At 44.8% G+C, this 22,291-nt stretch overlaps 1 protein-coding gene across 1 annotated transcript in view; it reads left to right on the top strand.

The window, feature by feature from the left end:
* ALK (ALK receptor tyrosine kinase) overlaps window positions 1-22,291 on the top strand; it is a 545,961-nt gene that overhangs the window by 142,391 nt on the left and 381,279 nt on the right. Inside the window, exon 3 of the mRNA XM_025215973.1 lies at window positions 2,047-2,163. Within this exon, the coding sequence (XP_025071758.1) occupies window positions 2,047-2,163 (117 nt within the window). The remainder of the gene's footprint in view (window positions 1-2,046; window positions 2,164-22,291) is intronic.

Raw genomic sequence — 22,291 nt, 5'->3', positions numbered from 1 at the left:
GCTCCCAAGGGAGGTGGTGCTCTCCCCTACCCTGGGGGTCTTCAAGAGGAGGTTAGATAGGCATCTAGCTGGGGTCATCTGAACCCAGAACTCTTTCCTTCCTATGCAGGGGGTCGGACTCGATGATCTATTGAGGTCCCTTCCGACCCTAACATCTATGAATCTGTGAGATAACAGTATAATTTGTTCAGGAAAATAGGGACCAGAAACAAATTTTGAACTTCCAAGAGCTCCATTAGGTTTAGATCCAAGGCTTGTTTTGACCATAAATGTATGCATGAAATCTCTGTGTTCATTTATGGCTGTTAGAGATTGAGAAATCATGTGAATTAGCATTAGGGAGCTGAATCTTTTCTGAGTCCATAGAGTCAGTTGGAGTCAGACACTTCAAGAGCTTCAGTTTGTTCGCTATAGCTCCTTTGACCAGTAATATTAGCGTAATGAAAGTAAAAGTTCCAAAATAAAATTTGACCCTAACAACAGATGTCTGATTTGGAGATTATCCTTATAATCAAATTTTATTTAAGGACATAATTCAAGCCCTATCTGAGGGTAGGAAGCCAGTCTCCTATGGTTATGTTAACACACAACCATGTGTTAACATTGTAATTGTGTGTTGGGAAAGAAATCCATTCAAAGCCTAGAACAGGACCCTAAATTTGATCCACTACATGAATAGTTATATTGCTAAATTCTAGGTAATAATGCTCAGCTGATTTATACATTGGCAAAGGGACAATATGGCATTAGCTAACAAGGAAGCAAAACTTTGTCATTCTACAGTGAATGAGAACATGACACTGTAACAGAGGCAAGAATTTTTGTGGTATCTTATTGAACCAACTATATATTTGGGAGAGTTGTTGGATTAGCTTTTGCCCTTATACTGCCCTTCTGTTTTATAAGGACTCCTGCTAACACCTCTTCTCACCTAATTCATGACACTCCTTTATCCCTCCAAGCAGATTGTTTTAATTTGTGGAGTTGCCTCCCTGCCATTTAGGTCAGCTAGTGGTTGGCTCTTTTTTTTCAGGTAAAAAAACCACATCCAACAGCCTTCCCAACTATGTAGTTGGTCCAGTAAAAGATGTCACAGAAAATCCCTTTTTCTCCTACATTCTCTAGGCCATCATGGCTACAACACCACTGGGACCCTGCTACTGTGATAAAGTCCATTTATATCCTAAAGGCTGTTGTAATCAGAAGGGTTAGAGTTACAATCTTTATTTCTATATGAAAGCTCTAGGACTTGATTTTCTTCTTGCTTATACTGTTGTTATGTTCAATTTATAATGGTAAGCGTCAAAACTAGACCCCTGCAAATGACGTAGGAATATTACATTCCTTAAACTGACACATTCTTCATGCCCATGAATTACTGTTGCACCTATTTGGATTCCCTTTGATTTCAGGTACCATTTCACACACCCTGGAGCCATTCTGGTCTTGTAGAGTGGATAAAGATAAAAACAGAACATGACAGAACAGTCTGGGTCATTGTAACATCCTAATCCTTGAAGGCTTGCTTTAGATATCTTTAAATTTGCATGATAGAAACCCAGCTGAGCATAAATTAATCTGCTTTATGTGCAGGATCTTTTAAGTGATGATATAAACAAAATAGCAAGCTTGAAATACTCTGAGGTCAAAGCAAAGCTTGGAAATACAGTAAGAAAGAAAAGACTGGTGTTTCTGTTGGGCAGCAAGAATAATTTTTCACATGTAAAATAATTGGTATATTTTCTCTGCACATATATGAAAAGAGGCAGTGGAGATCTATTGTATCCTGTTTTGAGTCTGCCTTGGATTGAAATATAACTCTATGGAATTTGAATAGCCATTTCCTTTGGGTATGATATTCTACACTTGTCTCAAAGCTGTTAGATTATAGTTGTATGCTACTACACTGTTCTACCCAAGCGGTGTCTGCATTTCAGCACTCATTACATAGAGCCCACAAAACTCTTTACAATCCTTGAGCCTGAAAAGTAGCAACCAAATAAATATAATGTGAATAACACTCATGTATGTTCTTTGCCTTTAAAGGTCTGAACACTTTGGAATCCCCAACAAATAGTCCTCTTCCTTCTGATCACTCTGCTTGGAATCTCACCTGGGTCATGAAAGACTCTTCCCCTTTCTCCCGTCACAGAGGGCAACACAGTAAGTCAGTTTATGCTCTGTTCAAAACAAATGCCTAACGGTATGTTTTTAGTCTATATATTTCAGAATAATAGAGATCAAACCATTCATGCTATAGTACCTATGATCTGAATTCTACAACCAGAGAAGTTCTGCCATGGCTCAAGGGTTCATGTTAACAGGTCAAGTTTAGTAGGTCACAGTCAAAACTCACCTCTTATTTATTGTTATAGGCTGTCAGCAGCCAATACAACTTGTGTGTTAGATTACTAATGCCTCAGGATTTTGGTAGTGTGTCTGGAACCAAAAATGTGTTTGACTCATTATTGAGACAAAGTTCATTTACAACATTTGGATTTGTTGCACTACTCTTTATTGAACTGGGGTACAGTTTTGATGTGGGATTCTGGTTCCAGCTGTTCTTTGACTTGACTTAATTACTGATAACACAAAACCAGTTGTACTATTCACCATCAGCAATAAAATATTGCTCTGATTGGAACAGAACGGGATAAGGCTATGCCAAACACAGCATTCAGAAAAGGGACTGAAGGAAGATATTATCCAGTACCAGTATCTTATGAGTAGAGAGAGTGGAGATAAGGTGATGAGAGACTAATAAGATTTACTCACCCCAAGCCTGTAATTATCTGCTTGAGGGAAAAGTTTGACCTACCTACAAGAGGGAATTCCATATTTCTTCAAATTTATGTTGCAGCCTGTTATGTTGTGCAATATATATTCTTTTCACTGGCATACAATATCTACTCTTAGCTGTTGCATCTGCTTGAACGATGAGGACACACCAATTTCATCCAAGAAGGGACAGTAGCATAATTTTCCCCCTTGGCTTTCTCAGAGACTGCAAGGATGATTTTTCATTTATCCTTTATTACTTCATAACCTCTTTAAATTTCTCAGAGATACCATTCCAAGGGAAGAAATTGTTCTTAAACCCCCCACCCCCCAAAAACTAAAAACATGTGGAGTGGTTCCATCTGACAGCATCATATGGAGATAAATGTACCATATCTAAGTTTAAATGATTTATTATGGCTTTTGGCTGATTACTGGACTGGCAGGACAAAGTTCTATCAAAGCTGAACCCACCATTCTGCAACAAAAGGTAGGAAATCAATTATACAGGCCTACTCAATGGTCCAGAATTGGCTGAGAGCAATTCTTTGTATCATGTTTTATATTTAAAAGGTCTATGTGAGCAATAACTGCTTTAGTTATGCTCTTTTGAAGATGGAATCAGGGCTAGGTATTTCTTCTTTAGGATATGAGGCTGAAGAGTGTGTGGGATCTTGAAGATGAGCAGGTGGGTCTTTTCATCACCCATAAACCTCAAGGATTTCAGGTCTCTTGGTGGGTCTAGTTTGGCAATGGCCCCCAGAGACATCAGCCCAGAACACCCTGAGTGCAATGTGTTCTGATTATGCTCTTGCCTCCTTGACGGATATGCTGCTGGGGACTTATGTTAGCTTGTGAGGTGAAGCCATGCCTCTACCCCATGTTATACAAGGAATAACTGCATGTAAGAGAGCTTTCCACATGAGACTGTTTACTAGTGTAAATGAAATAGGCCCCTTTCTTAATGTTCCTCCCCCTGTCTAGAGACTTGGGTATGGTTCCTTTACCAAAGCCAGATCTCTGTATTTTGTATTATGACATCTCTATATAGATCAAGGGCACAGACAGAAGTGACAATTTTCAATTTTCTGGCCACAGAAAGCAGTTTACAGCCATGACCAAACACAAGTGTGTGGCTGCAGACAGCTTGAAAATGGCTGATTGAGTGAAAATATGACTTCTCATTGCATGAGGGGTCAGATGAAGACATTTCGAAACAGATGGTCTTCTTCTGTAACTTGTCTGCACTGGTCTGCCAGCCTCGAGCTGGTTTCATAATGGGAGGGGGAAGGGAGTGGGAGGAGTTAAATTTGAGGGTTTTTCAGCCCCTGATGGAGGGTGGGGTGGGTGTATTGGAGCTCCCCTGAGGTGGGGGGCTCCAATTTACCCACCCCACCCTCCAGCACTGGCTGGGGAACCCCTAGAGTGAGCTCCCTCTGTTCCCTTTACCCCCTCCCATTCTTAAATAGGGACAGGCTGGGAGGGAGAAGGGGCCATTGCAAGGGGAAACTAGCTGCAGCCACCACCTAGATTCCCCTCCTCCTGGAACTAACAGTGAACTTCTGTTTGGTCTGGGGGATCATTGCAACTCAGGACACTTCCTGCAAAGCCTTCTCAGTTCCAGTGCGGAGTTTAACTTTTGTCTGCACCCCAAGAGCCCCAGGTCCCGCAGGAAGTCAGTATTAAAGATGACACCACAACTCAAACTCTTCACTTGTCCACAGGGCTAAGTGTCACTGAGACCCTGATATGAAGTGTTTTTGTGGGTACTTATGGAGCTCTTCTGCTTCCTAGGTCTGTGTCCTCCTGAAGTTACCCCCCCTCTAACCCTGACATGAACCCTCCCCAACCTTAGTATGCTGCTGCCATGTGGCAGGTTGTTACTCCTTTAGCCAGGTCCAGGAACCAGCCTTCCTCCTTTCCTACCACAAACTAAACAGAATAACCAGAACATCCACAAAACTTCCTCTGGCCTCTTCTATCCAAGGCAAGGGCTTTACCGCAGTACTTCAGTGGTACTTTTCTTCTCATCTTCCCAGTGCCATCTCTTTGGGAGGTTTTAGCTTCCTCCAGGACTAGGCAGTCATCCCTGTCAGCTGGCCCAGCACTCCTAGGCAGTCAAGCTATTACACCTTCTAACTTCCTGCAGGTGGGCTTCAGCCCTGAGCCCTGCACTTTGTTACATGCCCCTTTGTGATTCCTTTTGATTACTTGTTGCTCAGGGTGGGTTTGTATTACCATTCTTAATTTGTTAAGACAGAGCATTTAAAAATGAATAAAGCAGTAATAATTTAGTTCTAGGATTTCAATGCCCTTCAAATAATTCTTTCCTCACTTCTGTGATAGGGGCACATCCATTTGCAAGTATGGAGTGGAAAATGAAAGACTGAGTATTTACAGTCTCTAAGGTACTGAAGCATCCTAGTACCTCTCAATCTTTAATGTATTTACACTTGCAATATCCTTTGGAGGTTTGAGTCCCTTCAGGTTGACAAAGGAATTTTAATCTGGGTCTCCCACAGCCTGGGTGAGTTCTCTAACCACTGAACTAAGTGCCCTCCCCTTCCCCATGTCTCCTCTTCTCCAGGTGTGATTTGGAATGAAATTGGCTCTGGAATGCTACTCCTTGTACAAAGCTTACTCTGGTGAGTGTACAAGAAACATGCTTTGAGCATATGCACTACACTGAGCCTCTCGTGGAGGAAAGGTAGGAGAATGCCTAGTCTGAGGATCTCAGTCCTATTTCAGTATATGAGAAACACCAAGCTTCTTGGCCCTGGCAAGATGGAAGCAGTTTGGGGCAAGCACAGAAACAGAACTTGTGGCAGAGCAGGGAAGGGAAATTGAACCCAAGTCCCCTGAGTCCCAGGCTAATAACCTGACCACTAACCTATCCTTCCTCTTTCAGTAAGTGATTTTTACCAAATTCCAACAATAAATCACTAGCAAAGAAATAAAACCCAAGTCATTGACTGGAGCTCTGTACCCTCCTTTCTTTAAAGAAACTCTCATCACTACTTGAAGCATTGTACTGTGATTAAGAACACTGAGTGCTTAATAAAACTTCTATTAAACTTTGTTTGTCTAATTGTCTGATGGGACCCCTCAAATCAAGTGACTAGCTGAAGCAAGAAAACATTAGTCATCTTAACTACCTGTTTTGAATGTTCCAATTCCTTTGAAAAGCTGAGTAAATTTACATTTTTACCAAAAAAAAATTGCTAAACTAAGAATAAAGCAGAGCAAAAAAGCTTCAAAAAACCCAAAACACTAGGGCTAATCCAACAGTAGTTCTGTTAAGTACAATATTGGATCATATTTCTAAAATTACATGCATACGTGCATAAAAGCAGCCATTGGCCCAGCCTACTGGAGAAGACGCTTTGGAGTAAAACATTTATGATGCTCTTCAACATGCATTTTGGTAATGGTAGCAGTTTTCCACATCTACTTCTGTACCTCCAGCATTCACTTTAACATCCTGGAGATGCAAAACTTCATCTACCCTGTAAAGAAAGGAGTGTTTATATTTTTGTTTAACAAGAACCCAAGAATATATAATTGAATTTACCGAGTGGAGAGTTCATTTGTATCTCTGGATTTTAGGTTTTTCTTTTATTCTTTCTCCTTGTTAAGAAGTGCTCACTCCATCACACATGGCAAGGACTAGGGAGGTTTGGGGCCAGCAAGCTGCTAAAGCATTCCTCATATGTTGGCTCACTATAGGATATTAAGCTTCCATGTGCCACACTGATGGAACCTCTATCTTGAGGCTTACATGATTAAGGGTACCCAACCACATATTTTATTTCTTGTCCTGGTTGGCTGAATATTAACCTGCTCTTTCTCAGAAGTATTGTAGGAGAAAGCATTTGACACCTCATAGAGGCCATTAGTGCCTCTGGGGCAGAGCATGCAGACCACAGCACCCCCTGACAGCCTTAAAGCCTTGATGGGTATTTTTGAAAGTGTTCTTCACTGAACCATGCAACAACTCTGGGCCATGGGATAAATCCTAGCCAGCTTTCAGAAATGGTGGAAGGAACTTTTAACAAATGGAAAGTAATTGCATACAGCTAAGCCTGTTTAAACTCTGTCTTAAATAATTGTGCACGTTTCACAAGAGAAACAAGCAAATACAAGTAGCTGTCTAGGAGGCTTTGGGGAATGCCTTGTGCTTTTTTTGAGTATTGCTCATTTAACTTCATGGAAGGATTCATACCTTAATGCAAAAAAATTGGACCAAATGAATGTCAATCTGAATTAACTATGACTATAACAAAATCCTTGCTGGAAAGGGTGGTTTTATATTTACCTTAGAATCATAGAAAATTAGGATTTGGAAGGGACCTCAGGAGGTTATCTAGTCTAACCCCCTGCTCAAAGCAGGACCAGCCCCAACTAGATCATCCCAAGCAGGGTTCTGTCAAGCTGGGTCTTAAAAACTTCCAAGGATGGAGAGTCCACCACCTCTCTAGGTAACGTGTTCAGTGCTTCACCACCCTCCTAGTGAAATAGTTTTTCCTAATACCCAACCTAAACCTCTCTCTTTCCTAATATCAAACTTAACTCTTCCTCATGCAGTTCTGACTATTGCCATCCTATAGCTTCCTTGACCAAAGGAAGGATCGTGTTAAGATGACAGCCAGAGGAGCAACTTTTAAAAATGTTAGTTTATATTGCACTGGCCAAACTAGAGAACGTGTGCCCCCCCTGGTGCTATCAAGTGTATTTATGTCCCTAATATTTTTCTACCTGCTTAACAACACTGGCATAGAAAATTGTGAAAGCCATGTAATTGTTTTAAGAATGGTGCACTGAAGCAGTGTAATTAGAGCAAATGACTGGAGGTCCAGGACTTCTGCATTCAATTTCCATGTATGGCTATGTTCAAACACATGGCCTTGTACAAGTTAGCCAGCCAGCACCTCTAGGTCTCAGACTCAGTATTATTAATACCAAACACTTAAAGATGGTGAGTCAGGTCCTACAAAACCTTGAGAATGCATTAAGAAAAAGATTTTGGCTGCTTAGACATTAAAAAGTCCCCCCAAAACACCTCTTTACTTCAAATTTGGCATGCCCCCATACCAAGCCCAGCACATGCCCAGAAGAGGCATTGCATTAGTTGGACCTGGCTTGCCTAATGTCTGTATATCTGGTGCTTTAGTGGGGATTTTTTGGCACTTTTATCTAATAGCTGATTCAATCATCTATTAGATAAAGAGTGCCAAAAAGCTCCACTGAAGTGCCCAGTCTATACAGATGTTAGGCTAGCTGGGTTGAACAAACACACTGCTTCTATAAAGCTATTTTTAGGGGGTTATTTAAACATTTGTAAGCAGCCCCTATGTCTTTGCCTGTTATATTTTCATGCTTTCCTCTATAACTAAGAGGGCTGTGAACTCACTTTTCCATTAATAGTGAGGTCAGAGTAGTGGTGTAGCCTAGATGGCTCAAGGAATATGTGAAAAGCAAGGCTTATTAGGTAATGTATTTTGTTGGACCAGCTGTATGATTGGGAGATATGTTAGACAACCTTGTGGGTACAAAGTCCCTCAAAGGACACTTTCTTTTCCTTTGAGGGAAGCTGAGATTCTCATGTATTCATTAGAGCTATGCAAAACACCATAATTTCATTTCAATGTCCGTTTCACCATTTCGAAGGGACAGTGTTTTATTTAATTTATTTCATTTCATTTAGTTTTGAAGCACTGTCCCATTCCATTTAATCAAAACTGTTTCACTGTTTAGACAAGTTTCAATGTTTTTTCCCATAGGCTATAATGGGGAATCATGCAAATGCCCAAAACTTTGTCATTTCTTGCCTGGTTTGGAGCTATGATCCCTGACATTTTCATCCATCTGAGGGCATGAAACTTGCCAAGTTTTAAGGAGATAGGTGCAGAGATTTCTGGGAAACTGCACCTCAAACTGTTCAAAGTAAAACTCCTGACACTTGCCAGCAGCAGCCTTCTCTTATTCGGCGCACAGATCCAGGGGCCTGCACCCTCGGGAGGGCTGCAGAGCTGTGCCAGACTCCTCCCAGGGGTGCAGGTCCCCAGATCTGTGTGCCAGATGAGGAGGATGCTGCTGCTACCCGGGACCGGCACCCAGTACTGGAGAAGATTGCTGCTGCTGCCTGAGACTCCTCATCTGGCATGCAGATCCGGGAGCTTGTACCCCTGGGAAGAGTCTGGCACAGTCCAGCAGCCCTCCCGGGGAGGTTCAGGCTTCCTTTTCCACCTGGGACCAGTGCCGTGCATGGGCTGGGACCAGCGCTGGAGAAGATTGCTGCTGCGCCCAGGAGGAGTCCGGCACTCCTGGGGGTGTAAGCCAGGGCACAGATCCTGGGGCTCGCACCTCTGGGAGGGCTGCCAGACTCCTCCCAGAAGTGTGAGACCCCAGATCTGTACTGGATGAGAGGAGACTCAGGTTGCTGCCTGGGACTATTGCTGAAGTCAAGTAAGCCCGGCTTTGAAACTTGAAATGTTTTAAAACTTTTGAAACATTGCAAGTGACCTTGTTTCATTTCAAAGCTGGTTTGAAGCCTTTTGTTTCATTTTGATTTCACTGTTTTGAGCAAAGAACATGTCGAAACAGCTTCAAAATGAAACACCCAGTGAAATTTCACACAGCCTTAGTATTCATGCACATTTGGACTGATACTCTTCAATGTCTTCATCAGCGACTTGGACGAGGGAGTGAAATGTACTCTGTCCAAGTTTGTGGATGACACAAAACTGTGGGGAGAAGTGGACACACCAGAGGTGTTATCAGATTTGCCCATTACTTTGGGGTGTGCTCATTTATTAGGGATAGTTTCTAGGGTCTTGGTGATTCTGTCAATGTGCTGCTTGTGTTACTATACGGAGCTGTATCTCTCCCTTCTGCAAGCCCTCACCCCCAATGGAGCTATCTTGCAGGACTCAATCTCAATGGGGCTGGGTTCCTCCAGTCACCAAATCAGTCATCCACACAAACACACACAGATTAATGTGACACGCCTGACCTGGCTGGGTTGATCAGCACGGACAGGCTGACACCCTCATATGCCAAGAATCAGTTCATCAGAGCAACAATAAACTGCAGTCAGACACAAGCACACAGGTGAACAGAATCCCTCTGAATCCGGCTGGGTGTCCAGCTGACACCCTCATGGGCCAGCATTCAGTTCATAAGGGCACGTCTGAGTCAAACTGGGTCAATCAGCCTGTACAAGCTGATCCCCTTATGTGTTTCAAACTCAGCACGTCCCAATCTTTGGCCTCTTGATGAGCAGACCCCACAATAATTTGGGCTTCACAGGGATCTTTAGCATAGGTAAAAGAAGCGTTGCTGCAGAGCACGGGAAGAAAGAGAAGCAGAGAAGGAAAAATATACACAACTACTACCAGTTTGACTATAAAAGTTATTTATTGCTAAGCATATGAAATATATAATAGCACTAGTAGTAATAGACATGCAAAAGAAAAACAAACACCAACAATGACAATACTACCCTGGTTTCACTAAGTATTTGGGGAAACTTAGCTCAAGCTTAACTGATACAGTTCAGGTTCAGAAGTTTATGCCTAGAAAGAAGACAGAGAACGCTGGGATCTCACCTAGTCCACGGTACTCAGGCTGCAAAGCTGACAGGCACAGTCTGTAGCACAGTCCTTGAAGGGAGAGATGATCTGTTCTTCCAGCGTCCCAAGAACGACAGGGGATGGTGTCAGCACAGGGGTTTTCTTCTTCTCCTTCTTTCCTCCTGCTTATACTTCTTTTCCTTCCTTTTCCTCTTCCTCTTCTCCCTCTAGCAGCACACACACTTACAGATTTTTATACCCTCAGTTCAGCTGCTTCGAAGCACCCTCAGTAGTGTAAATCATTGTCTTTTCTATTGACAAGGGGTTATCTGGTTTGGACCATCTCAGGAAACTGATTGATAATCAGGAAACACTTAAGATTAGGGAGTAACCCAAATACTTGGGAGCCAGCTTGAAATTCCTATGGGTGGCAGATATACTGATGGGATATCTCATGGTTTCTTCAGGAACAATAGATAGCTTGCAGCATCAGGATTTTGGATTTTTACTTGTTGTGCACAAGCCTCAGCTTAGCATGACTTTTCCAGATCTTACTATAGTCTTTTAACAGACTTAAAACAATTATTGGGGTGCTCATAACCTTTTGTGGAGAGGACTCCCACCAGTCGTCTCGGGAAAGATATGACAACACCTGGGATTAGGGCTCCAGCAGGCTGGATGCTGTGATGAACCCTTAACCATTGTTCAAATGTTGCCCATACCCCCTCTGACTCGGTCTCTTGCCTCAGCATTCCCTAACCCGGCAACCGAGTTTTAGTCAATCAAGTTTAAATAGGCCTCCCATAGTGGGACCGGGGAATGTACGGCCCGAGATGCCTATTAAACTTAGAGCTGTGTGTGTGTGTCTGGGGGGGAAAAGTCCTTAGTAAATCTAGATTAGAACTGGTCTGATAAATGCTGAGCTGGGTGTGTGTGAACATGGGTTGATTAACATTGGAAGCACAGATTCCCCATCATGCAGCGCTCTCCTGCTTCTCTGGTCCCAGAATTCACTGCAGTCTCTGCTTCAGGCTTTCTGTTTTCCATCTCTCATGTAAATGAGACCTAGGGCAGTTGATTCACTCGTCACCCTTATCTGGTGAGGGTCTTAGGTGCGTCTCTCACTGCATCTTAATCAGTTTCGTTTAGGTAGAGGAGGGGAGGGGGGTGAGTCCTTTGTGAGTCAGACAGACTGCATCCTGTACCAGGGTTCCCCAAGAATACAGAGCTGAGACGTAACAACTGCCCAGAAGGGCTTTGTCCCATTTCGTTGGTTAACATTCTTTACTTTTCCAATTTTATGAGAGACTGGACGTTAGACTTACTTGAGTTAAATGAGCCTGTCTGGCAACCTTTCAATACGGAAGTCCATCGCTCCTGTCAGGGAGACATGAGAGACCCTAGAACACAAAGAAAAGTAATTTTATAAATAAAAGATAATTATTGAAAAGAGTGATCACTGTGAGTTTAAGTTTAATACAAACGACTGAATTTCTGAGTGTCACTAAATTGGGTTATGCAAGAGTTTGGAGCCACAGGGGAAATTGACTGTAGGTCCCAGTGTCTAGTGGTGTTTAAAATTAAGTCCTCCTAATAGAGATCTTCTAACATCAAGATGTGGCAGGCAAGAGTCGGGATCACCTCTTAGCTATTGGGAAGGCTTTGGTTAGCTATACCTTTGTTAAATAGTCTGACACCTCTCACAATGAGATAAGGGACACTGCCGCATTGGCCAGGTCACAACGCTTGGGTTTTCCGGTTTTGGGGGTCTTCAAGAGGAGGTTAGATAGGCATCTAGCTGGGGTCATCTAGACCCAGCACACTTTCCTGCCTATGCAGGAGGTCAGACTCGATGATCTATTGAGGTCCCTTCCAACCCTAACATCTATGAATCTATGAATTTGGGGGTTGGTAGTTTAAGAAAATCATTAAATATTGTGAGAGTTGCTCTTGGAGGTTTGTAGGTATAAAGTTTACTAACACTACACTTTTCTTGAGAGTATCATATACACTGGATGCATAGTTCTATTAAGCCAGTGGTGCTTAATCTCTGGTCTGTGTGGGTGCATCCTGTGGCCTGTGGATCTCTCCATAGCATAACATGTCCCGACTCAGTGGACTGCACCAGTGTGCTGTCAGACCAGTGCATGGGGTTGCTTTGCAACCAGATCTCGTCTGTCATCATGACTACAGACCAACCCCCCCGTCTTCCCTGTACCCTACCTGGGCTTGGTCAGAGCTGGCTCCAGGTGGCAGTTGCTACAAAAGCTCCAGACCAACTCCTCACCACTACTCCTTTATGCAGGCCAAGCAGTTTGTTTCCATGCCTCCAGGCCCATAGCACCCAGGTCCGGTGGTGAGGGGCTCCCACCCACCTGGGACACACAGCTGGTGATACCCCCACTTCCGTCAGTGGCCCTCTCCAGAGCTGCTCCCTGGTCCACAGATCACACTGCATGTGGCCTGTGCCTCAAGTGTGCTCCTGGTCAGAGTCACCCAGGCACACTGTGATGAGCAGTTTGACCACACCGAGGGATGCCCCATTCACTATGCCCTGGGCACAGCTGAGAACCTGGCACTGGGCCCCGAGTTTCAATTGCATCCCATGCAAGTCCACACTTCCCTGCAATCTGCACTACCATCTGAAGGGGTATCTCTTGAGTGCCTGGGCCCTGCAGCTGAGGAGGAGATTACCGCTGCCATTACTATGTTTCTCTGCATGTGACAGGCCCCTGGCTGCCCAGCTAGGAGCCCGTGGCCTGCTCAAAAAAGTCCTGAACTGCTTCCCACCTCCCTCTGTCTTGCAGGGGTGTTGGCTGGTAAATGCCTACTGGCTTGGAACACAGTGCCTGGAAGGCAGACTGCCCATCTGGAGTCCCGGGGTGGGGGGGGAAGAGTCGGGGTCTGTGGAGCTGCAGGGCCAAGCACATCACTGCAGCAATGGGGCACAGAGCTAATGGGGCAGTTAGCTGCTGTCATGGGCCCCAGGGGGCAGAGCTGGCCTGCAGGGCTGCAGAACCTAGTATGTGCCTATGCTGGTGGGCCACAGTGCCCAGGGGGCAGGCAGCAGATGGCATAGGCTCCAGGGGTCAGGCTAGGGTTCCAGAGGCTAGCTTGGTACAGCCAACAAGCTGTCCCTGTCACATGGCTCTACACCAAGCAGGAGGCTGGACCCCTGCTGGGTGCACGTGACTGGGCAGTTTGCACCGGACATAAATGTCTACACATGCACTAATGCACATAAGTGAATACACTGTTTTTTCTAGTACCTGTATGTATTGGTACTAGCAAACAGCACATTAGACTAATCTAATGTGTAGTAATTGCTGCACATGTGTAGATAGTGATGCTTTTCTGTGCATTAAATTAATACCCAGTAAACTGTCTCATGTAGACACACAGCCAGTACAATGTTCACTCTGGTATATTGTTTTTCAGCCATATTGTCCGGTCTGTTTATAAAGTGTACTAAGCAACAGGGCTTCCATTACAGCCTGTTCACTGTGAAGCTTCCCTACTAATAAGAGTATGTTTTCCTTGCTCCGATTTACTCATTGCTTCTTTTTGCACTTTCCTGTATCAAGCTAACAATTATTTCTCTCTTTTTTATTTATTTTTTTTTAATCTTTAGAAGAAGTCTGAAATTGAGTATGGACTAAGATACTTAGGTTGGGAACTGCCTTGTTGCATCACAAAACACTTCTCCAGATCCCCACTGTCACAATACAGCCTCCCCAGGGATGGCTGTGATGTCCCTAGGGCACTGTGACAATGCCAGCTCTGCCCTATGGAGTCCTACTAATATCACCTGCCATGACTTGCTAGTATAAGTGATGAATTTGGAGGTTACCCTCAAGTTGCTGCTCAGTCACAGTCCTGACAGATTCCTCTAAACCCTGTGGGTTGTTGGACCCCTTTATTGGGTCCCATACAATACCCTCAAGCCTTATGGGCTAGATGCGCAACTCCAAAACCACCCGTTTATCATGCTACATGCCTCACAGAAGGCATGTAGACATTGCCTTCTCACATGGAGGTCTCAGTTCAGTCTGGCCTCAATAACTGTACCCCCTGGTGCTGGGGTTTCCATACTGCAGTGTGCCCCAATAAGGCCTCCTCCTCCCCAACAGCTTCAGCCAGGTCCACTGGTTTAAATAACAACAGAAAGCACAAGCCCCTGGGCTATAATACAGCACTAGGACAGGGTCCACACTATCCCTTTTTAAGAAGGCAAGCTTCTTTCTCAGTTTAATAGGCCTCCTCCCTACCAGCACTTAGAAGCTCCTATAGCCCTGTAATCCTACCAGCATAAGAACAGGCAGCCAAGCCTCTCCAAGTAGGTTCCTCTATGAGAGCCCCTTGGCTGCTGCTAGAGAACTAACCCTCTTGTCCCAGCCCTGGAGTTTATATATGCCCAGAGCCCTGCCTTTTTCTGGTCAGCTGACTGGATGCAGGTGCAGGCTAATTCCCTTGTTATCCTGCTGCCATGGCAACCTGCACCTGTGGGGATTCTGCCTGGCTGCTAGGGCCCTCTCCCTGGGCAGTTTCTGCCTCTTAAGGAGCAGACACTTTAGTGCCCTGAGACACCCACCAAATGGAGGGGAGGACTGAAGTATTAGGACCATCTAGATGACTTTACTACTAACTTATGACCTAAATATGGTTTTGTTGGCATTTTTGGTTCTATGGCTGGCTGGGAGGAAAAATTTTAAGGAAGGAAAGAATAAAGCTCACAAAGCATACTAGAGCTTGGATAAAACCTACAAAAGTCGGAGTGCTGCATTGGAAAAGGGTATGCACTGTGTGCTATAACCACTTCTTTGATTTAATAGTTACTAAAAACATATCTTAACAGATGGCCTTTATTAACAGAATTATTAATAATTATGGATGAATAAAAATTAATCACAGGGATTTAATTGGACATACTTAGCTGCTTTTTTCTGCTTGTGGGATATCTATGAACAGATCATAGTTTCCTGAAATGGGTTCATTAATAGAATGTATTGGCCTAATTTATTTTACTGTGGATTAATTGCTAGTAATATACTCTGAGTATCTAACGCTATGTAGTCAAATTGTGTTGTGATTGGTCATGTAAGTTTCATTTTTGTTTGGGGTTTGGTTTTGGGTGGGTTTTTTTACTGTTCTTAGTAACTTGTGTCTTGTGTGTATGTATTAATTAAATTTTGCTTTCATGAATGCAAGGTGGATGGCACAAATATATTATTGAGAGCAAACTTAATACTTGAATAATAAATGAAAAGGAAAATGAGAAGAAAGGTGACATTATCTAAGTGAATTTATATAAGAAATTATAACAAGTAGTCATTGGAATGTTTCTGTAGAATTAACCCACCTATAATAAAAGGAATAGTAAATCAGTAGCAAATGACATTGGATAACAGGATTTTCTCTAGGACCCCAAACAGATGTTGTCAACCAAGTTATTTGTATTGGATACTTTTGTGAAAAGTTTTGGGTTTTTTTTATAACAAGTAGAGAATGTGGTTGAACAAATTCATAGTGGAAATGAGGACGGTGTGATATATATGATCCTGTTATTAAGAACTATGAGATAAAATGTTTGCCATGAGTCTGAATCAAGGCTACACAGACAGCCTGAATTCTTGCATTTCCTAACTTTCAAGTGTTTCATTTTCAACCTTAAGGTTGATTTGCTATAGTTCTGGGTCCAGTTTTACAGATATAAACTAGATTTTTAATGTAAGTATATACTAGCTTAAAATAACTTGCATAATTAGTGGCCTCTGTGAAAGACCCTACAAGGGGAGGTTGAGAGATCTGGATCTCTTCAGCCTTTACAAAAGACGGCTGAGGGGTGACCTTGTAGCTGCCTATAAGTTTATCAGGGGAGGTCAACAGGGAATTGGTGATGCACTGTTTACCAGAGCGCCCCAGGGAGTACCTAGGAATAATGGGTGCAAACTAGTGGAGAGTAGATTTAGGTTTGGCATTAGGAAGAATTTTTTTACAGTAAGGGTGGCCAGAGTCTGGAATGGGCTTCCAAGAGAGGTGGTACAATCACTTAACTTAGAGGTCTTCAAGAGGAGGCTTGACAATCACCTGGCTGGGGTTGTGTGACCTCGGTCCTCTTTCCTGCAAGGGCAGGGGGTTGGACATGATGATCCATTGGGTCCCTTCCGACTCTATAATCTATGAATAAAACAACAAATAACTTTTTTCCTTCTGTCACTTAAATATCCCTTTTCCTTGAAGACTACTATGGTTTTATGAAATGACTCCTTGCTATGGCTTGTCAAAATAAGATGGCATATCTACCCTGCTTTCTGCTCAAATCCTGCTATTGTGTTGAGTCAATTGAACTATGGATTTCCTAGCAGTCGTCATTGGACTCAGCCCTTTAGACTCTGTATAGAACTTTGATGAAAGTTTATTTTTAATTTGTGTTTTTCCTGCATGCGTAAGAAAGTTGGTGTGCAAATATTTTTGGCTTTGAGGAGAGGCTCCAAAGCTGGACCTACACCAAACTGTTGTCCCCTTCCCCTCTGTGAGCTGTCTTGCAAGATTATGTTCATCATTGATTGATGAAGGAATCATAGCCCTTTTCTTTGTAGCTTGAAGTTTGCTGAACAAAGCAGCTGTCACAGATTTGGTGACTGAGTCCCCAGTGCACATGGATAAGTTAATGCATAAGTTGTTGTTTACTGTAAGATGTGGGCATCCAAGTTTTTGCTCCAGGTAGATTAATATGAAGGCATTTGGCATAAGTTCTCTAATTTTTTATATTCCTACTGATTAGTTAGTGTCCCTGTAAAACTAGGGTGTAGGTTGTAGTCGTGTTGGTCTAAGGACATAGGCAAACAAGGTTCTTTGGGTGAATCTGATATCTTATTAGACCAACTTAAATAGTTGGAGAACAATTTTTAAGCAAGCTTTCGGGTTCAAAAACCCTTTGTCAGTCTAAGGAAGGTGTTTTTGCTGAGATGCCAAAAACACTTTGCACCCATCGAAAACACAAATGGAGAAAATAATGACCCCACAAATATTTCAGGATGCCTGAGCCCCAGAGTGCCATGTTCCTTGGATCTACAAACAAAGTCCATTTACACCTAAGGGTAATTGGTCTTTCCAAAAACCCCAGATGTGGGGAGGAGGACAGAAGTACCCCCATCTTCCTTGTAAGTCATTCCTGGAGCAGAAAATACAACCGGCCCAAGTGCACAAGGAGGGAAAGCGACCATTGTGTATTTACCTCATACTTTACCTTTCACTTTCTCACTTTATGAGCATTCTTCATCTATATGATGGGCTTCCCAGCACCAGCTGTAGACAACTGCAATATGTGCCCTCAGTGGGGTGGGACAGTAGGGCTTAGCTTGGAAGGAGTTTGCCACCCACTCCAATGTATTAGTGGAATAACTTTAATTTCCACAACTTGTGGAACTCATAGACTTGTGGACCACAAGTCTGCTCTACATAGAAAGTTTCCTTTGCTCTGGAAGACTCTAGCTTAATTTTGAGTAAATCTAGAGCTTTTATCAGCTGATGACTTGACAGCTGTGAAGAATAATATCTTCTCTTTGCAAATAAGGCATTTGAGTGGACCTTCCTTCACCTCAGCCTCACTGCAGCCTATTGATATTTACCCCACCCTCTTAACCCCATTTTCTGGTGCACTATGACCAGAGCGAATCATCATGAGGTGATCCTCAGGGTGGATGGGGTTGGAGTGGAACTTGAGACTGATCTGACAGGTGACCCTCAGACTTCATATTAAATGCCCTGTGCCTTCTGTCCCCAAAGGAAACCAGGAAAGCTTTAGGAACTGTTTTTTTTTCTCTAGAATTAGTAACTGAAAAATCAATTTGTCATTTTCCTATCATGAATTAAAAACGTATAGGCCTTATAAATGGAGTATAATAGAGGTTAGTAAGAATTAATGGAAGTCCCAAAGTTCACTCAGCAGAGCACTTCTCTGCAATACCATTTAAATTATATCTCCTCCCCAATGAATAAATGTCAGTACTTTAAAAGAGGCCTACCATGATAAAAATGTTTCTGCATGCTACAGGATCTGCCATTGCTACTATTATTGGAGCTGCAGTTTTGGACACTGGGGGTGATTTTATGGTTCCATTTTGCCAGTGTAGGCAATGACTTTGGGTTGGCTCATTATTAGAAAATAAGTTTTATATATAAATTGCATTTTCCCATAAATATAATATATAATAAATATACGTATATGTCTGTAAGCAGGTTGGTGCTGAGCATGAATCGAATCCATACACGTTCCAGTCAGTCCTGTTAAAGACAGGAGAAATTGCACATTACCAGTGCCATTCCTAGATGTGCTGCTCCAAGGGAGTTGTAATCCTGAAAGCCAGTCAGGGAAGAAGTGAAAACAATCCTTCTTTACATGCATGTAAAGCTGAGGGGAAATTGCTTATTGGCTCAACTCCTTAGGGAAAAAAAGAGAATTGATTTAAAAATAAATGGCCTTCCCTGCTATGGGCAATTGGTCTGCAGCACAGCTCTCCAACTTCTGAGTGGCCAGGCATGGCAGGTCCCAGGCCACATGCTGCATGGGCCTCACTCTGTATTGCATGGCCCCGCATGCTATACTGTGATGCCATTCCTGCACCACATTATGTGCCCCCCGAGCATTGTTCCACTACAGTGCCCCCCCCCACTGCATGTCCAGTCCCCTCCCCCACACCATGCCACATAAATGCAGGGTCCACAATCCCACCCCAGCCACAGGCTCCCTCAGTCCTTGGGTCACCCAGGGCCAGGGGCAAGCAGCAGAAGCAGAAAGAGTGAGGGTCAGAGACTCCAATGGCAGCAGCAGGAGAGTGGTGGAGGGAGCAGCATCTGGAGCAGGAGTCCAGGGACTGCAGGTTAATCCCTGGGGACTGGAGGCAGTTCATGGACCACCAGTTGGACAGCTGTGATCTACAAGAAATCTGAATAGGTTATTTGGTGGAAGAAACAAAGTATTGTGTATTGGCTCAGTGGATGGGGCGGTGGGGGAGCAGTGGAGGTGGTGTACCTTGACTTTAGCGAGGCTTTTGATACAGTCTCCCACAACATTCTTCCCAGCAACCTAATGAAGGTTGAGCGGTTGAATGAATGGACTGACTTTAAGGTGGTGTAACAAGTCTGAGTCACGTGACACCCCCTGTGGCTACAACTCCTTCCTGCCTCGGGCTCCTCAGGTCCCCTCCCTCTTCTCCCACCTGCTACACCTTATGTAGTTAGTGTTTTTTTTCAAAAGGGAGGCTGCCCAAGGGTCCTAGAGCAAGCCCTAGTCCTTGTTTCTGTCAGTGGAGCCCTTTCAGGCCCTACTAGTCCCACTCCTGTCCTCACATTCAGTGGGCTTCCCAGGCCTGTCCATGCCTCCAGGGCACCTGTTGTCTTGGAGGCTGTTCATGACTACCATCCTCCCCTGTACCCATGCCAATGACTTGCAGATGTTAACAGTTGTCCCTCAGGGCCTCTACACCCTCACTGAGGCCTTGGCTTGCTCAGCCTCCACCCCTTTCCTCTCACTGGTCCCCTTAGCCTAAGAACTACAGTGCTGGACCTGAATTCTGGGCTCCAACCTCAGTCTCACCCTTTCCAGCCCTGTTTTCACCCTCTTGGACTTCACCCCTCTTGGGCTTTGGGCCTCTGGCTCTGGTCTTGCCCATCTTGACCTCTGGCCTTAGCCCTCCTGGCTTCAGGCTCTCTCTAACTCACCCTCAAGGGGCCATGGGCCCCTTGGCCCTGTCTCTGCCTTCTTTGGGCACTGGGCTCCCTGGCCCTGTCTCTGCCCTACTAGGCTATTGCTGGGACCTCCTCGACTCTGATAGTCCCACCCCAAGTCACAAGTGAATCAAATGAAAACATAAGCCCTCTGGCTGAAACTAATACTCATAGCTCACTGACTGTATAACAGAACTCCTACCCATCTTGGGTCCTAGTCCCCTGCCAGCCCTTAGCACCTTACTTGCTGCTTATAGGCATAGCAGGATCCCAGCCAGTCACCCAACAACAGTCCCCTTACTTCAGAGCTCTTCCCCCTGCAGGGCCAGACTGCCTGCCCCAGCTCAGCCGCTGGGCTTATATACCTCCCAAGCCCTGTCCCTGCCCTTGCCCCTGCCAGTTGGGTGATCCCTTGACTGGCTACAGGTGTGTCCTTTCACCTTAACGGGCAGCTCATTGCCTAGGCAGCCATTGTTCCCTTTCTGCTGGTAACCCTTGTTCAGCTGCCTGGGGCTCTTTCTGCTTCAGTTTCTCCCTTTTAAAGTAACAGGAGAAGTAACAGTTAAAGTAACAGAATCTCCCTTTTACAGGTGGATAGAAAACTGGAAGGATCGTCAAGATCAAAGGGCAGTAATCAGTAGTTCAATGCCTAGTTGGCAGTCAGTGTCAACTGGGGTGCCTCAGGGGTTGCTTTTGGGACTCATTTTGTTTAGTGTCTTCATCAATGACCTGGAAGATGGAATGAAGTGCACCCTCAGCAGGTTTGTAGATGACACCAACTGGGGGAAATAGTAGATACGCTGGAGGGTAGGGCTAGGATTCAGAGAGACTTAGAGAAATCAGAGGATTGGACCAAAAGAAATCTCATGGGGCATGTCCACACATGCAAGCACGTGTACTTGCAGCAGCTCAAATCGAAGCGGTGCAAGTTTGAGCTGGGGCTTTTTGCCTCAGTGCACATGCTTGGACATGCACTTTGTTGTGGTGCAAATTGTGCCACGGGGCAAAATTACCCTGCCTGGCTCCTCCCGGATCTGCAGCTAGGGGGAGCTAAAGCCTGGGACCAGCACCTGTGCTGTCCCTAGCAGTAAAAAAAGCTGCCCCGGCAAGTAGCTCAGGGCTACTTGCTCTCAGGAGCTTCTGGGGCCCAGCAAATTGGTGGGGACACTATGCCTTGTGCCAGCTGGACTGCTGAAGCAGCCCTGAGAGTTCCCTGCACCCTTTACCCACTGCAGCAGTCTGGCAGTGGGGGCTGCTGCCTGGCTGTGACCTGCTGTGTACCTGCCAGACCCAGATGGAGACTGCAGAGCCAGTAGAGGCACCTGCCCCTCTGGGCCAGCTGCCAGTGAACTGCAGTTGTAGGGTTGGCCTCTGTACAGCACTACTGCCACGTGTGCCTCCTGCCTAGCCATCTTGGGAGCTATTGCCCAGAAGATGTTCCAGATGTGGTGGCCTGCTTTGACCTGTCAAAGCATGTCCTTCTGACCAATTGGGGCCAGGAGGTCAGCCACCTTCAACTGGGTCCAAGATGGCAGCTCTGAGCAGGAAGGGTCCTGCCACTGGCCTCGCTAGCAGGAATTCTGGTGTTCCCTATTGGAAAACTGAAAAATCCCTGATTAAAAAAAAATCCCAAAATCACTCTGTAAAATACCCTGAAATCCATGTTCCTCCATGATTAAAAGAGAGAGAGATTGAGAGACAGAGAGACAGTGATCAGTTGGGCATGTTTTATTGATATATCTACAGTGTTAAAGCAATTTGGATGCCTAGAAATTTAGTGTTAACAGTGTTAAAGTAATTTGGATATCTAGAGCCCCCCACCAGGGACTACAACCCCCTCTACCACAGGGGAACCCTTCAGGGCCCACGTGCCCAACCCCAGCCCCTGATTGCTGCCCCACCTGGCCCCATCCCTATCCCCCGTGTGCACCTCCAGCCCCCTGATAGCTGTCCCCCCCAACCCCAGACTCCAGCAAAATAAAAAATAAAAGCCTGTACTCACTGTAGAAGCAGGGGCTGGGGGGGTCCAGGCCTCCGTGCCGGGGCCCCCCCCCCCCCCCAGAGCAGCACAGGGGAGCGGGGGGCAGCAGGGCCCGGGCTGGGGCCTCTGGGGCTGTCACCCTGCCTCATGCTGTGCAGGCGGGGCCCCAGCCAGCCAGATGGCAGCTCCAAATGCTGGTAAGTGCTGTGGGGTGGGGTTTGGGGGTTTTTTT

The sequence above is a fragment of the Alligator sinensis genome, unplaced genomic scaffold (assembly GCF_000455745.1).
Source record: "Alligator sinensis unplaced genomic scaffold, ASM45574v1 scaffold138_1, whole genome shotgun sequence".
Classification (NCBI taxonomy): Eukaryota; Metazoa; Chordata; order Crocodylia; family Alligatoridae; genus Alligator; species Alligator sinensis.
This window is presented reverse-complemented; position numbering and strand designations above follow the sequence as displayed.